Source organism: Nerophis lumbriciformis, linkage group LG18 (assembly GCF_033978685.3).
Source record: "Nerophis lumbriciformis linkage group LG18, RoL_Nlum_v2.1, whole genome shotgun sequence".
NCBI classification, from domain to species: domain Eukaryota; kingdom Metazoa; phylum Chordata; class Actinopteri; order Syngnathiformes; family Syngnathidae; genus Nerophis; species Nerophis lumbriciformis.
Window position 1 is genome coordinate 4,705,742 of NC_084565.2, and position 18,641 is coordinate 4,724,382.

The window sequence follows — 18,641 nt, forward strand, 5'->3', positions numbered from 1 at the left end:
TTGTGGGTAAGCCGCGTGCTCTAAAAGCACGGCCATGTGTTTCCTGACCTTTGACCTTTGACCTTTTGCTTCTCTTTTTTCCTCCTTTATGGAAAGAAATTCCTTCCTGGGTAAATCATCATTGAGAGCAGAATTACTTCCTCTGTTTCCTACACACACACACACACACACACACACACACACACACACACACACACACACACACACACACACACACACACACACACAAGCAGACAAACACACACACACACACAAAACTTTTGTATCCTGTGTGACTTGGTGCCCCGCCCACATGATAGCACTTTTCCCAGGCCCCCTTACTTCCTGCATTGAGCCGGTCACCATGGCAACAGAGCTGTAAGCCTGTGTTATCACTGCAAAAAGTAACAATGTTGTTTTGTTATCTTCTCGCCTTTTTCCCAGCCGTCACGGGATTATCTTTGAATGACAGGACCAGAGGTGTAGGAGGGGCCACATTGACAGTAGGAGGAGCCACATTGATAGTAGGAAGGGTTATATTGACAGTAGGAGGAGCCACATTGATAGTAGGAAGGGTTATATTGACATTAGGAGGAGCCACATTGATAGTAGGAAGGGTTATATTGACAGTAGGAGGGGCCACATTGACAGTAGGAGGAGCCACATTGATAGTAGGAAGGGTTATATTGACAGTAGGAGGAGCCACATTGATAGTAGGAAGGGTTATATTGACAGTAGGAGGAGCCACATTGATAGTAGGCGTAGCCACATTGATAGTAGGAGGAGTCACATTGATAGTAAGAGGAGCCACATTAATAGTAGGAGGAGCCACATTAATAGTAGGAGGAGTCACATTAATAGTAGGAGGAGCCACATTGATAGTAGGAAGAGCCACATTGACAGTAGGAGGAGCCACATTGATAATAGGCAGAGCCACATTGATAGTAGGAGGAGCCACTTTGATAGTAGGAGGAACCACATTGATAGTAGGAGGAACCACATTGATAGTAGGAAGAGCCACATTGATAGTATGAGGAGCCACATTGATAGTAGGAGGAGCCACATTAATAGTAGGAGGAGCCATATTGACAGTAGGAGGAGCCACATTGATAGTAGGCGGAGCCACATTGATAGTATGAGGAGCCACATTGATAGTATGAGGAGCCACATTGATAGTAGGAGGAGCCACATTAATAGTAGGAGAGCCATATTGACAGTAGGAGGAGCCACATTGATAGTAGGCGGAGCCACATTGATAGTGGGAGGAGCCACATTGATAGTAGGAGGAACCACATTGATAGTAGGAAGAGCCACATTGATAGTATGAGGAGCCACATTGATAGTATGAGGAGCCAAATTGATAGTATGAGGAGCCAAATTGATAGTAGGAGGAGCCACATTGACAGTAGGAGGAGCCACATTGATAGTAGAAGTGGTTACATTGATAGTGGGAGGAGTCACACTGATAGTAGGAGGAGCCACATTGATAGTAGAAGGGGTTGCATTGATAGTAGGAGGAGCCACAGTTATAGTAGGAGGAGCCACATTGATAGTAGGAGGAGCCACATTGATAATAGGAGGAGCCACATTATAGTAGGAAGAGCCACATTGGTAGTAGGAGGAGTCACATTGACAGTAGGAGGAGCCACATTGATAGTAGAAGGAGTCACATTGACAGTAGAAGGAGCCACATTGATAGTAGAAGGGGTTACATTGATAGTGGGAGGAGTCACACTGATAGTAGGAAGAGCCACATTAATAGTAGTAGGAGTCACATTGATAGTAGAAGGGGTTACATTGATAGTATGAGGAGCCACATTGACTGTAGGAGGAGCCACATTGATAGTAGGAGGAGCCACATTGACAGTAGGAGGAGCCACATTGATAGTAGGAGGGGTTACATTGATAGTATGAGGAGCCACATTGACTGTAGGAGGAGCCACATTGATAGTATGAGGAGCCACATTGACTGTAGGAGGAGCCACATTGATAGTAGGAGGAGCCACATTGATAGTAGTAAGGGTTATATTGACTGTAGGAGGAGCCACATTTATAGTAGGCGGAGCCACATTGATAGTAGGAGGAGCCACATTGATAGTAAAAGGGGCCACATTGATAGGAGAAGGGGCCACATTGATAGTAGGCGTAGCCACATTGATAGTAGGAGGAGCCACAGTGATAGTAGGAGGGGTAACATTGATAGTAGAAAGGATTATATTGACAGTAGGAGGAGCTACATTGATAGTAGGCGGAGCCACATTGATAGGAGAGGCAACATTGATAGTAGGAGGAGCCACAGTGATGAGTTTTAAGACGTGCAGCAAAGCCTGCTTCTTGTTAAAGTGGTGGCTGCATAGCAGTGTGTGATCATCCAGTTGGGAGCGGGTCAGAGGTTTATTTATCATTTTAAAGGCCTACTGAAAGCCACTACTACCGACCACACAGTCTGATAGTTTATATATCAATGATGAAATCTTAACATTGCAACTACGGCCGGGTTAGCTTATTAAAGTGCAATTTTAAATCTCGCGCGAAATATCCTGATGAAAACGTCTCGGTATGATGACGCCAGCGCGTGACGTCACGGATTGTGGAGGACATTTTGGGACAGCATGGTGGCCAGCTATTAAGTCGTCTGTTTTCATCGCAAAATCCCACAGTATTCTGGACATCTGTGTTGGTGAATCTTTTGCAATTTGTTCAATGAACAATGGAGACAGCAAAGAAGAAAGCTGTAGGTGGGAAGCGGTCTATTGCGGCCGGCTGCAGCAACACAAATCCATTGTTTACATTCTCGGAAGATGACAGTCAAGCTTTACCATTGGCCTGTGGAGAACTGGGACAACAGAGACTCTTACCAGGAGGACTTTGAGTTGGATGCGCAGACTTGGTACCGTGAGTACTCATGCAGCTGCGGCTTCCAAACATTTGATGGCTTGCCCATACGTGCGTGCCGCTATGTGCATGTCACGTACGTAACTTTTGGGGACTTTGGGGAAATATATGTGCTGTATGAACTTTGGGGAGGTGAACGGTACTTTGGGCTGTGGGATTGCGTGTGTTGTGCGGGTGTTTGAGTTGTATTGGCGGGTTATATGGAGGTGTTTGTTATGCGGGATTAATTTGTGGCATATTAAATATAAGCCTGGTTGTGTTGTGGCTAATAGAGTATATTATGTTCCTTCAAAAGCAAACATGTGATGTCCTCAAATTGTTACAAGGTCATGACAATCTTTTTAGTCTACATAAACACTGCGTGTGTGTGTGTGTGTGTGTGTGTGTGTGTGTGTGTGTGTGTGTGTGTGTGTGTGTGTGTGTGTGTGTGTGTGTGTGTGTGTGTGTGTGTGTGTGTGTGTGTGTGTGTGTGTGTGTGTGTGTGTGTGTGTGTGTGTTGCAGGAGAAACCCTACAAGTGCAGTGAGTGTAACAAGGCCTTCAGTCAGAAAAGAGGACTGGATGAACACATGAGGACTCACACAGGAGAGAAACCTTTCCAGTGTGATGTGAGTACACAAATACTGCAGTACTACAACTATTCACCACCGTAGTACTCTTCTACTACAACTATTCACCACCGTAGTACTCTTCTACTACAACTATTCATCACTGTAGTACTCATCAACTACAACTATTCATCACTGTAGTACTCAACTACAACTATTCACCACTGTAGTACTCTAATACTACAACTATTCACCACTGTAGTACTCTTCTACTACAACTATTCACCACTGCAGTACTCTTCGACTACAACTATTCACCACTGCAGTACTCTTCTACTACAACTATTCACCACTGTAGTACTCTTCTACTACAACTATTCACCACTGTAGTACTCTTCTACTACAACTATTCATCACTGTAGTACTCTTCTACTACAACTATTCACCACTGCAGTACTCTTCTACTACAACTATTCACCACTGCAGTACTCATCAACTACAACTATTCACCACTGCAGTACTCTTCTACTACAACTATTCACCACTGCAGTACTCTTCTACTACAACTATTCACCACTGTAGTACTCTTCTACTACAACTATTCACCACTGTAGTACTCTTCTACTACAACTATTCACCACTGCAGTACTCTTCTACTACAACTATTCACCACTGCAGTACTCTTCTACTACAACTATTCACCACTGCAGTACTCTTCTACTACAACTATTCACCACTGTAGTACTCTTCTACTACAACTATTCACCACTGCAGTACTCTTCTACTACAACTATTCACCACTGTAGTACTCATCAACTACAGCTATTCACCACTGCAGTACTCTTCTACTACAACTATTCACCACTGCAGTACTCTTCTACTACAACTATTCACCACTGTAGTACTCTTCTACTACAACTATTCACCACTGCAGTACTCTTCTACTACAACTATTCACCATTGTAGTACTCTTCTACTACAACTATTCACCACTGCAGTACTCTTCTACTACAACTATTCACCACTGCAGTACTCTTCTACTACAACTATTCACCACTGTAGTACTCTTCTACTACAACTATTCACCACTGCAGTACTCTTCGACTACAACTATTCACCACTGCAGTACTCTTCTACTACAACTATTCACCACTGTAGTACTCTTCTACTACAACTATTCACCACTGTAGTACTCTTCTACTACAACTATTCATCACTGTAGTACTCTTCTACTACAACTATTCACCACTGCAGTACTCTTCTACTACAACTATTCACCACTGCAGTACTCATCAACTACAACTATTCACCACTGCAGTACTCTTCTACTACAACTATTCACCACTGCAGTACTCTTCTACTACAACTATTCACCACTGTAGTACTCATCAACTACAACTATTCACCACTGTAGTACTCTAATACTACAACTATTCACCACTGTAGTACTCTTCTACTACAACTATTCACCACTGCAGTACTCTTCGACTACAACTATTCACCACTGCAGTACTCTTCTACTACAACTATTCACCACTGTAGTACTCTTCTACTACAACTATTCACCACTGCAGTACTCTTCTACTACAACTATTCATCACTGTAGTACTCTTCTACTACAACTATTCACCACTGCAGTACTCTTCTACTACAACTATTCACCACTGTAGTACTCTTCTACTACAACTATTCACCACTGTAGTACTCTTCTACTACAACTATTCACCACTGTAGTACTCTTCTACTACAACTATTCACCACTGCAGTACTCTTCTACTACAACTATTCACCACTGCAGTACTCATCAACTACAACTATTCACCACTGCAGTACTCTTCTACTACAACTATTCACCACTGCAGTACTCTTCTACTACAACTATTCACCACTGTAGTACTCTTCTACTACAACTATTCACCACTGTAGTACTCTTCTACTACAACTATTCACCACTGCAGTACTCTTCTATTACAACTATTCACCACTGCAGTACTCATCAACTACAACTATTCACCACTGCAGTACTCTTCTACTACAACTATTCACCACTGCAGTACTCTTCTACTACAACTATTCACCACTGTAGTACTCTTCTACTACAACTATTCACCACTGTAGTACTCTAATACTACAACTATTCACCACTGTAGTACTCTTCTACTACAACTATTCACCACTGCAGTACTCTTCGACTACAACTATTCACCACTGCAGTACTCTTCTACTACAACTATTCACCACTGCAGTACTCTTCTACTACAACTATTCACCGCTGTAGTACTCTTCTACTACAACTATTCACCACTGTAGTACTCTTCTACTACAACTATTCACCACTGCAGTACTCTTCTACTACAACTATTCACCACTGCAGTACTCTTCTACTACAACTATTCACCACTGTAGTACTCTTCTACTACAACTATTCACCACTGTAGTACTCTTCTACTACAACTATTCACCACTGCAGTACTCTTCTACTACAACTATTCACCACTGCAGTACTCATCAACTACAACTATTCACCACTGCAGTACTCTTCTACTACAACTATTCACCACTGCAGTACTCTTCTACTACAACTATTCACCACTGTAGTACTCTTCTACTACAACTATTCACCACTGCAGTACTCTTCTACTACAACTATTCACCACTGCAGTACTCATCAACTACAACTATTCACCACTGCAGTACTCTTCTACTACAACTATTCACCACTGCAGTACTCTTCTACTACAACTATTCACCACTGTAGTACTCTTCTACTACAACTATTCACCACTGCAGTACTCTTCTACTACAACTATTCACCACTGTAGTACTCTTCTACTACAACTATTCACCACTGCAGTACTCTTCTACTACAACTATTCACCACTGCAGTACTCTTCTACTACAACTATTCACCACTGTAGTACTCTTCTACTACAACTATTCACCACTGCAGTACTCTTCTACTACAACTATTCACCACTGTAGTACTCTTCTACTACAACTATTCACCACTGCAGTACTCTTCTACTACAACTATTCACCATTGTAGTACTCTTCTACTACAACTATTCACCACTGCAGTACTCTTCTACTACAACTATTCACCACCGTAGTACTCTTCTACTACAACTATTCATCACTGTAGTACTCATCAACTACAACTATTCATCACTGTAGTACTCAACTACAACTATTCACCACTGTAGTACTCTAATACTACAACTATTCACCACTGTAGTACTCTTCTACTACAACTATTCACCACTGCAGTACTCTTCGACTACAACTATTCACCACTGCAGTACTCTTCTACTACAACTATTCACCACTGTAGTACTCTTCTACTACAACTATTCACCACTGTAGTACTCTTCTACTACAACTATTCACCACTGCAGTACTCTTCTACTACAACTATTCACCATTGTAGTACTCTTCTACTACAACTATTCACCACTGCAGTACTCTTCTACTACAACTATTCACCACTGCAGTACTCTTCTACTACAACTATTCACCACTGTAGTACTCTTCTACTACAACTATTCACCACTGTAGTACTCTTCTACTACAACTATTCACCACTGCAGTACTCTTCTACTACAACTATTCACCACTGTAGTACTCTTCTACTACAACTATTCACCACTGTAGTACTCTTCTACTACAACTATTCACCACTGCAGTACTCTTCTACTACAACTATTCACCACTGCAGTACTCTTCTACTACAACTATTCACCACTGCAGTACTCTTCTACTACAACTATTCACCACTGTAGTACTCTTCTACTACAACTATTCACCACTGCAGTACTCTTCTACTACAACTATTCACCACTGTAGTACTCATCAACTACAACTATTCACCACTGCAGTACTCTTCTACTACAACTATTCACCACTGCAGTACTCTTCTACTACAACTATTCACCACTGTAGTACTCTTCTACTACAACTATTCACCACTGCAGTACTCTTCTACTACAACTATTCACCATTGTAGTACTCTTCTACTACAACTATTCACCACTGCAGTACTCTTCTACTACAACTATTCACCACTGCAGTACTCTTCTACTACAACTATTCACCACTGTAGTACTCTTCTACTACAACTATTCACCACTGCAGTACTCTTCTACTACAACTATTCACCACTGCAGTACTCTTCTACTACAACTATTCACCACTGCAGTACTCTTCTACTACAACTATTCACCACTGCAGTACTCTTCTACTACAACTATTCACCATTGTAGTACTCTTCTACTACAACTATTCACCACTGCAGTACTCTTCTACTACAACTATTCACCACTGCAGTACTCTTCTACTACAACTATTCACCACTGCAGTACTCTTCTACTACAACTATTCACCACTGCAGTACTCTTCTACTACAACTATTCACCACTGCAGTACTCTTCTACTACAACTATTCACCACTGTAGTACTCTTCTACTACAACTATTCACCACTGCAGTACTCTTCGACTACAACTATTCACCACTGCAGTACTCTTCTACTACAACTATTCACCACTGCAGTACTCTTCTACTACAACTATTCACCACTGCAGTACTCTTCTAGTACAAATATTCACCACTGTAGTACTCTTCTACTACAACTATTCACCACTGTAGTACTCTTCTACTACAACTATTCACCACTGTAGTACTCTTCTACTACAACTATTCATCACTGTAGTACTCTTCTACTACAACTATTCACCACTGCAGTACTCTTCTACTACAACTATTCACCACTGTAGTACTCTTCTACTACAACTATTCACCACTGCAGTACTCTTCTACTACAACTATTCACCACTGCAGTACTCTTCTACTACAACTATTCACCACTGTAGTACTCTTCTACTACAACTATTCACCACTGCAGTACTCTTCTACTACAACTATTCACCACTGCAGTACTCTTCTACTACAACTATTCACCACTGCAGTACTCTTCTACTACAACTATTCACCACTGTAGTACTCTTCTACTACAACTATTCACCACTGTAGTACTCTTCTACTACAACTATTCACCACTCGTCAAATGTCTCAGACCTGCCTTGTGTGTGTGTGTGTGTGTGTGTGTGTGTGTGTGTGTGTGTGTGTGTGTGTGTGTGTGTGTGTGTGTGTGTGTGTGTGTGTGTGTGTGTGTGTGTGTGTGTGTGTGTGTGTGTGTGTGTGTGTGGAGTGAGTCCAGATGTGGTGCTGATTTGCAGGGAGCAGGTTTAACTTAAGATGTTCAAACCAACACACATTTTTTTTTAAAGAATAGTTTTCTATAAAGGGACAAGCGGTAGGAAATGGATGGATGGATGGATTGTAAGACGTGTAGAAAAACAAACACAGTGTTTTTGAAAAGCACATGCTTGTATAGTACATTTGTATTTTTTTATATAACACATTTACAAAAATATATTTGTCAATAATGACTTATTTTTAAAAGTATCATTTTTGGTAAACACGTTTTTTTAAATGTATTTTTGCAAGTTTTGTTACAAAAGTATGTTTTTGTAAAAGTCTTTGCATGCGTGCAAGGATGATGTCACATGTTCATGTGTTCATATGTGACATCATTTCATGTGTTGTGTCTTTATCACACAGCAGCCATTATAAAACTACTTCATGTTGTTTGTGTGTGTCAGGACTTAGTTTTACTTCTAGTCTTAGCTTGACTTTTAAGTCTAGGCTTAGTTTTTGTTGTAAATTATAGCTCTAGTTTTACTTTTAGTCCTAGGTTTATTTTTGTTTTAGTACTAGGTTTATTTGTTTTATCTTAGTTCTAGGTGTATTTTTATTTAAGTTCTAGGTTTAGTTTTACTTTTAGGTCTTGGTTTATATGTTGTATTTAAGTCTAGGTTTAATTTTACTTTTAATTCTAAGTTTATTTGTTTTATTTTAGGTCTAGGTTTATTTGTTTTATTTTAGACCTAGGTTTAGGTTTAATTTTAGTTCTAGGTTTATTTTTTTATTTGAGTTGTAGGTTTAGGTTTAATTTTAGTTCTAGGTTTACTTTTAATGTTAGTTCTAGGTTTCTTTTTTAAATTTTAGTTCTAGGTATAGGTTGAATTTTAGTTCTAGAATTATTAGTTTGGTACTAGGTTTAGATTTGATTTTAGTTCTAGGTTTATTTGTTTTTTTTTTAAGTTATAAGTTAATGTTTAATTTTAGTTCTGGGTTTATTTGGTTTATTTTAGTTTTAGGTTTAGGTTTAATTTTAGTTCTGGGTGTATTTGTTTTTTTTTACTTCTAGGTTCAGGTTTACTTATAGTGCTAGGTTTTTTGTTATTTTTTTTTAGTCTAGATTTAGGTTTAATTTTAGTCCTAGGTTTATTTGTTTTATTTTACCTCTAGGTTTAGGTTTACTTTTAGTGCCAGTTTTTTGTTTAATTTTAGTCCTAGGTTTAAGTTTACTTTTAGTCCAAGGTTTATTTTTTTTTTTTTTAGTTCTAGGTTTAGATTTAATTTTAGTTCTAGGTTTATTTGTTTTATTTAAATTTTAGGTTTAATTTTAGTCTAGGTGTATTTGTTTTATTTTACTTCAAGGTTTAGGTTGAATTTTAGTCCTAGGTTTATTTGTTTTATTTTAATTTGAGGTTTAATTTTAGTCTAGGTGTATTTGTTTTATTTTAGTCCTAGGTTTAGGTTTACTTTTAGTCCTAGGTTTATTTGTTTTATTTTACTTCTAGGTTTAGGTTGAATTTTAGTCCTAGGTTTATTTGTTTTATTTTAGTACTAGGTTTAGGTTTACTTTTAGTACTAGGTTTATGTTTAATTTTTAGTCTAGGTTTAGGTTTACTTTTGGAAGCTAATTCACATTAGTTTCCTGGAACTAATTCACGTTAGCTTCTGTAGGCTAATTGACGTGAGCTTCCGGAAGCTAACTCACATTAGCTTCTGGAAGCTAATTTACATTAGATTCCTAGAACTAATTCCCGTTAGCTTCTGGAAGCTAATTGATGTGAGATTTTGGAAGCTAATTCACGTTAGCTTCTGGTAGCTAATTCACGTTAGCTTCTGGGAACTAATGGACGTGAGCTTTTGTAAGCTAATTCACGTTAGTTTCCTGGAACTAAATACACGCTCGCTTTTGGGAGCAAATTCACGTTAGCTTCTGGAATCTAATTGATGTGAGCTTTTGGGAGCTAATTGACGTGAGCTTTTGGAAGCTAATTCACCTTAGCTTCTGTAGGCTAATTGACGGGAGCTTCTGGAAGCTAATTCACATTAGCTTCCTGGAACTAATTCACGTTAACTTCTGGAAGCTAATTGATGTGAGCTTTTGGAAGCTAATTCACGTTAGCTTCTGGTAGCTAATTCACATTAGCTTCTGGGAACTAATTGACGTGAGCTTTTAGAAGCTAATTCACGTTAGTTTCCTGGAACTAAATACACACTCGCTTTTGGGAGCTAATTCACGTTAGCTCCTGGAATCTAATTGATGTGAGCTTTTGGAAGCTAATTCACCTTAGCTCCTGGGAACTAATTCACGTTAGCTTCTGTAAGCTGATTGACGTGAGTTTTTGGAAACTAATTCACGTTAGTTTCCGGGAACTAATTCACGTTAGCTTCTGTAGGCTAATTGACGTGAGCTTCTGGAAGCTAACTCACATTAGCTTCTGGAAGCTAATTCACATTAGCTTCCTGGAACTAATTCACGTTAGCTTCTGGAAGTTAATTGATGTGAGCTGTTGGAAGCTAATTGACGTGAGCTTTTGGAAGCTAATTCACGTAAGCTTCTGGTAGCTAATTCACGTTAGCTTCTGGGAACTAATTGACGTGAGCTTTTGTAAGCTAATTCACGTTAGTTTCCTGGAACTAAATACACGCTCGCTTTCGGGAGCTAATTCACGTTAGCTTCTGGAATCTAATTGTTGTGAGCTTTTGAAAGCTAATTCACCTTAGCTTCTGGGAACTAATTCACGTTAGCTTATGTAAGCTAAATGATGTGAGTTTTTGGAAGCTAATTCACGTTAGCTTCCGGAAACTAATTCAAGTTAGCTTCTGTAGGCTAATTGACGCGAGCTTCTGGAAGCTAACTGACATTAGCTTCTGGAAGCTAATTCATATTAGCTTCCTGGAACTATTTCACGTTAGCTTCTGGAAGCTAATTGATGTGAGCTTTTGTAAGCTAGTTCACGTTAGCTTCTGGTAGCTAAATCACTTTAGCTTCTGGGAACTAATTGACATGAGCTTTTGTAAGCTAATTCACGTTAGTTTCCTGGAACTAAATACACGCTCGCTTTCGGGAGCAAATTCACGTTAGCTTCTGGAATCTAATTGATGTGAGCTTTTGGAAGCTAATTGACGTGAGCTTTTGGAAGCTAATTCACCTTAGCTTCCGGAAACTAATTCACGTTAGCTTCTGTAGTCTAATTGACGTGAGCTTTTGGAAGCTAATTCACGTTAGCTTCCGGGAACTAATTCACGTTAGCTTCTGTAGTCTAATTGACGTGAGCTTTTGGAAGCTAATTCACGTTAGCTTCCGGGAACTAATTCACGTTAGCTTCTGTAGTCTAATTGACGTGAGCTTTTGGAAGCTAATTCACGTTAGCTTCCGGGAACTAATTCACGTTAGCTTCTGGAAGCTAATTGACGTTAGCTTCTGGCAGCTAACTGAGGTGAGCTTGTGAAAGAGCGCGAGGCAGTTGTTGTATGATTGTGGTGACGTGTGAAGAAGTTTTGAGGAAGCCATGTTGTCTTGGTCCTCCACCAGGTGTGCGACCTGTCCTTCAGCCTGAAGAAGATGCTGAGTCGACACAAGTTGACCCACAACCCCAACCGTCCAATGGCGGAGTGCCAGCTGTGCCACAAGAAGTTCACCAGGAACGACTACCTCAAAGTGCACATGGAGAACGTCCATGGAGAAACCGAGGGCTAGGACTCCTCCAAGAACCGGACACTTTGCTGGATCCTGAAGGTCTTTGGTGATCTCGCTGCTGTCCGTCACACTCAAGTCTTACATTTCCTGTCTGACCTACTACTAGTACTAGTACTAGTTAGTTAAAAGTACTAGTACTTTTATACTTGCAGTACTGTGGAAATGTCCAGCAGTTATATCCATGACCATACTACTTCCTGTTTATACTTCCTGATTCTAATTCCTTCCTCTAAGTCCTGCTACTACTTCCTGCTACTACTTCCTCTCTCTACATCCTGCTACTACTTCATGTTTCTACTTCCTGCTGCTACTTCCTCTCTCTACTTCCTGCTGCTACTTCCTCTTTCTACATCCTGTTACTACTTCCTCTCTCTACTTCCTGCTACTACTTCCTCTCTCTACATCCTGCTACTACTTCATGTTTCTACTTCCTGCTGCTACTTCCTCTCTCTACTTCCTGCTACTACTTCCTCTTTCTACATCCTGTTACTACTTCCTCTCTCTACTTCCTGCTACTACTTCCTCTCTCTACTTCCCGCTACTACTTCCTCTCTCTACTTCCCGCTACTACTTCCTCTCTCTACATCCTGCTACTACTTCATGTTTCTACTTCCTGCTACTACTTCCTGCTACTACTTCCTCTCTCTACTTCCTGCTACTACTTCCTCTTTCTACATCCTGTTACTACTTCCTCTCTCTACTTCCTGCTACTACTTCCTCTCTCTACTTCCCGCTACTACTTCCTGCTACTACTTCCTCTCTCTACATCCTGCTACTACTTCATGTTTCTACTTCCTGCTACTACTTCCTGCTACTACGTCCTCTCTCTACTTCCTGCTACTACTTCCTCTTTCTACATCCTGTTACTACTTCCTCTCTCTACTTCCTGCTACTACTTCCTCTCTCTACTTCCCGCTACTACTTCCTCTCTCTACTTCCTGCTACTACTTCCTCTCTCTACTTCCTGCTACTACTACATGTTGGTACTTCCTGCTACTACTTCCTCTCTCTACTTCCTGCTGCTACTTCATGTTTCTACTTCCTGCTACTACTTCCTCTCTCTACTTCCTGCTACTACTTCATGTTTCTACTTCCTGCTACTACTTTATGTTTGTACTTCCTGCTACCACTTCCTCTCTCTACTTCCTGCTTCTAATTGCTTCCTCTAAGTCCTGCTACTACTTCATGTTTCTACTTCCTGCTACTACTCCCTCTCCCTAATTCCTGCTACTACTTCCTCTCTCTACTTCCTGCTACTACTTCATGGACGGCGTGGCGCAGTGGGAGAGTGGCCGTGCGCAACCCGAGGGTCCCTGGTTCAATCCCCACCTAGTACCAACCTCGTCATGTCCGTTGTGTCCTGAGCAAGACACTTCACCCTTGCTCCTGATGGGTGCTGGTTAGCGCCTTGCATGGCAGCTCCCTCCATCAGTGTGTGAATGTGTGTGTGAATGGGTAAATGTGGAAGTAGTGTCAAAGCGCTTTGAGTACCTTGAAGGTAGAAAAGCGCTATACAAGTACAACCCATTTATCATTTACTACTTCCTGTTTCTACTTCCTGATTCTAATTCCTTCCTCTAAGTCCTGATACTTCTTCCTCTCTCTACTTCCTGCTACTACTTCATGTTTCTACTTCCTGCTACTACTTCCTCTCTCTACGTCCTGCTACTACTTCCTCTCTCTACTTCCTGCTACTACTTCCTCTCTACTTCCTGCTACTACTACATGTTTCTACTTCCTGCTATTACTTCCTCTCTCTACTTGCTGCTACTACTTCCTCTCTCTACTTCCTGCTACTACTACTACATGTTTCTACTTCCTGCTACTACTTCCTCTCTCTACGTCCTGCTACTACTACATGTTTCTACTTCCTGCTATTACTTCCTCTCTCTACTTCCTGCTACTACTACTACATGTTTCTACTTCCTGCTACTACTTCCTCTCTCTACGTCCTGCTACTACTTCCTCTCTCTACTTCCTGCTACTACTTCCTCTCTACTTCCTGCTACTACTACTACTACATGTTTCTACTTCCTGCTATTACTTCCTCTCTCTACTTCCTGCTACTACTACTACATGTTTCTACTTCCTGCTACTACTTCCTCTCTCTACTTCCTGCTACTACTTCCTCTCTACTTCCTGCTACTACTACATGTTTCTACTTCCTGCTATTACTTCCTCTCTCTACTTCCTGCTACTACTTCCTCTCTACTTCCTGCTACTACTACATGTTTCTACTTCCTGCTATTACTTCCTCTCTCTACTTCCTGCTACTACTTCCTCTCTCTACTTCCTGCTACTACTACTACTACATGTTTCTACTTCCTGCTACTACTTCCTCTCTACGTCCTGCTACTACTTCCTCTCTCTACTTCCTGCTACTACTACATGTTTCTACTTCCTCTCTACGTCCTGCTACTACTTCCTCTCTCTACGTCCTGCTACTACTTCCTCTCTCTACTTCCTCTCTCTACTTGCTGCTACTACTTCCTCTCTCTACTTCCTGCTACTACTTCCTCTCTCTACTTCCTGCTACTACTTCATGTTTCTACTTCCTGCTACTACTTCCTCTCACTATTTCCTGCTACTACTTCCTCTCTCTACTTCCTGCTACTACTTCATGTTTTTACTTCCTACTACTACTTCCTCTCTCTACTTCCTGCTACTACTTCATGTTTCTACTTCCTGCTACTACTTCCTCTCTCTATTTCCTGCTACTACTTCCTCTCTCTACTTCCTGCCACTACTTCATGTTTTTACTTCCTGCTACTACTTCCTCTCTCTACTTCCTGCTACTACTTCCTCTCTCTACTTCCTGCTACTACTACATGTGTGTACTTCCTGCTACTACTTCCTCTCTCTACTTCCTGCTACTACCTCCTACTTCTACTTCTGTGTCTACGTCCTGCCTCTAATTCATGCTTCTGTTACTCCTTGCTACTACTTCCTGTTTATATGTCCTGTATTTACTTCATGCCTCTACTTCCTGCTCCTGTTTCCTTCTACTTCCGGTTTCTACTACCTGCTTTTAATATCCACTATTACTTTCTGCCTTTACTTCCTGTTACTACTTCCTGCTTATTCTTCTTGCCTTTAATTTCTGTTACTACTTCCTGCTTCTACTACTCCTTGCTACTACTTCCTACTTAATGCTTTTATTCCTTCTACTATTTCTTTTGACTACTTCCTGTTTCTACTTCCTTCTATTACCTCCTGCCACTACATCCTGCTTCCTGCAACAACACAGTATGTAGTACAGTAACTACTTCCTGCAACAACACAGTATGTAGTACAGTAACTACTTCCTGCAACAACACAGTATGTAGTACAGCAACTACTTCCTGCAACAACACAGTAAGTAGTACAGTAACTACTTCCTGCAACAACACAGTATGTAGTACAGTAACTACTTCCTGTAACAACACAGTAAGTAGTACAGTAACTACTTCCTGTAACAACACAGTAAGTAGTACAGTAACTACTTCCTGTAACAACACAGTATGTAGTACAGTAACTACTTCCTGCAACAACACAGTAAGTAGTACAGTAACTACTTCCTGCAACAACACAGCATGTAGTACAGTAACTACTTCCTGTAACAACACAGCATGTAGTACAGTAACTACTTCCTGTAACAACACAGCATGTAGTACAGTAACTACTTCCTGCAACAACACAGTATGTAGTACAGTAACTACTTCCTGCAACAACACAGTATGTAGTACAGTAACTACTTCCTGTAACAACACAGTAAGTAGTACAGTAACTACTTCCTGCAACAACACAGTAAGTAGTACATTAACTACTTCCTGTAACAACACAGTAAGTAGTACAGTAACTACTTCCTGCAACAACACAGTATGTAGTACAGTAACTACTTCCTGCAACAACACAGTATGTAGTACAGTAACTACTTCCTGTAACAACACAGTAAGTAGTACAGTAACTACTTCCTGCAACAACACAGTAAGTAGTACAGTAACTACTTCCTGTAAAAACACAGTAAGTAGTACAGTAACTACTTCCTGTAACAACACAGTATGTAGTACAGTAACTACTTCCTGTAACAACACAGTAAGTAGTACAGTAACTACTTCCTGCAACAACACAGTAAGTAGTACAGTAACTACTTCCTGTAACAACACAGTATGTAGTACAGTAACTACTTCCTGCAACAACACAGTATGTAGTACAGTAACTACTTCCTGTAAGAACACAGTAAGTAGTACAGTAACTACTTCCTGTAACAGTACAGTAAGTAGTACAGTAACTACTTCCTGTAACAGTACAGTATGTAGTACAGTAACTACTTCCTGCAACAACACAGTATGTAGTACAGTAACTGCTTCCTGTAAGAACACAGTAAGTAGTACAGTAACTACTTCCTGCAACAACACAGTATGTAGTACAGTAACTGCTTCCTGTAACAACACAGTAAGTAGTACAGTAACTACTTCCTGCAACAACACAGCATGTAGTACAGTAACTACTTCCTGTAACAACACAGCATGTAGTACAGTAACTACTTCCTGCAACAACACAGCATGTAGTACAGTAACTACTTCCTGTAACAACACAGTAAGTAGTACAGTAACTACTTCCTGTAACAACACAGTATGTAGTACAGTAACTACTTCCTGTAACAACACAGTAAGTAGTACAGTAACTACTTCCTGCAACAACACAGTAAGTAGTACAGTAACTACTTCCTGTAACAACACAGTATGTAGTACAGTAACTACTTCCTGCAACAACACAGTAAGTAGTACAGTAACTACTTCCTGTAACAACACAGTATGTAGTACAGTAACTACTTCCTGCAACAACACAGTAAGTAGTACAGTAACTACTTCCTGCAACAACACAGTAAGTAGTACAGTAACTACTTCCTGTAACAACACAGTAAGTAGTACAGTAACTACTTCCTGTAACAACACAGTAAGTAGTACAGTAACTACTTCCTGTAACAACACAGTATGTAGTACAGTAACTACTTCCTGTAACAACACAGTAAGTAGTACAGTAACTACTTCCTGCAACAACACAGTAAGTAGTACAGTAACTACTTCCTGTAACAACACAGTATGTAGTACAGTAACTACTTCCTGCAACAACACAGTAAGTAGTACAGTAACTACTTCCTGCAACAACACAGTATGTAGTACAGTAACTGCTTCCTGTAAGAACACAGTAAGTAGTACAGTAACTACTTCCTGTAACAGTACAGTAAGTAGTACAGTAACTACTTCCTGTAAGAACACAGTAAGTAGTACAGTAACTACTTCCTGTAACAGTACAGTAAGTAGTACAGTAACTACTTCCTGTAACAGTACAGTATGTAGTACAGTAACTACTTCCTGCAACAACACAGTATGTAGTACAGTAACTGCTTCCTGTAAGAACACAGTAAGTAGTACAGTAACTACTTCCTGTAACAGTACAGTAAGTAGTACAGTAACTACTTCCTGTAACAGTACAGTAAGTAGTACAGTAACTACTTCCTGTAACAGTACAGTAAGTAGTACAGTAACTACTTCCTGTAACAGTACAGTAAGTAGTACTGTCTATGTACTTTTCACTCCTGTCTTTACAAGGTCAACACAAGCTGGTGTTTTTGCACAGTACTGTACACGATGAAAGTACAGTGTTTTGACACATATTCTTTTGTACAAATACTATTAGCATTATTTATCTTTAGGAGAAGGAGAGAAGTGTGTTTTTTTATGTATGAATGCAATGAGAAGAAATGCTAACTTCCTTAGCATGAAGAACACTACACCACAACTCACTGCTGCCCTCTGTGGCACAAAGTGGTACTACTCAGCAATAAATCCTATTGTACACCGTTGTTGAAGGTACTCAACGTCTTACTGTAATTATTACTTAGTACATTTTACTGTAATTATTACTTTACATGTTACAGTACATGCTACTGTAATTACAAAAGCGGTGAAGTTGTCACATTGTGTAAATGGTAAATAAAAAGAGAATACAACAAATCCTTTTCAACTTATATTCAATTGAATAGACTGCAAAGACAAGATATTTCATGTTCACACTGAGAAACTTTGTTATTTTTGGCAAATATTAGCTCATTTGGAATTTGATGCCTGCAACATGTTTCAAAAAAGCTGGCACAAGTGGCAAAAAAGAGTGGGAACGTTGAGGAATGCTCATCAAAGACTTATTTGGAACATCGCACAGGTGAACAGGCTAATTGGGAAAAGGTGGGTGCCATGATTGGGTATAAAAGCAGCGTCCATGAAATTCACAAACAAGGACGGGGCGAGGGTCACCACTTTGTCAACAAATGCCTGAGCAAATT

General features: G+C 40.1%; 1 protein-coding gene across 2 annotated transcripts in view; it reads left to right on the forward strand.

Moving 5' to 3' along the window:
- prdm5 (PR domain containing 5) overlaps positions 1-14,022 on the forward strand; it is a 143,628-nt gene extending 129,606 nt beyond the window's left edge. Inside the window, exons 14-15 of one of the 2 annotated variants that reach the window (XR_009817025.2) lie at positions 3,377-3,481; positions 12,152-12,300. Coding sequence is in view for 1 of the 2 variants with exons in the window: in XM_072915061.1 (XP_072771162.1) it covers positions 3,377-3,481; positions 12,152-12,316 (270 nt within the window). In the remaining variant the exon portion in view is untranslated. Of the gene's footprint in view, positions 1-3,376; positions 3,482-12,151 lie in introns of both variants that reach the window. The other variant, XM_072915061.1, reaches the window with a different exon arrangement.
- The last annotated feature ends 4,619 nt before the right edge of the window (positions 14,023-18,641 follow it).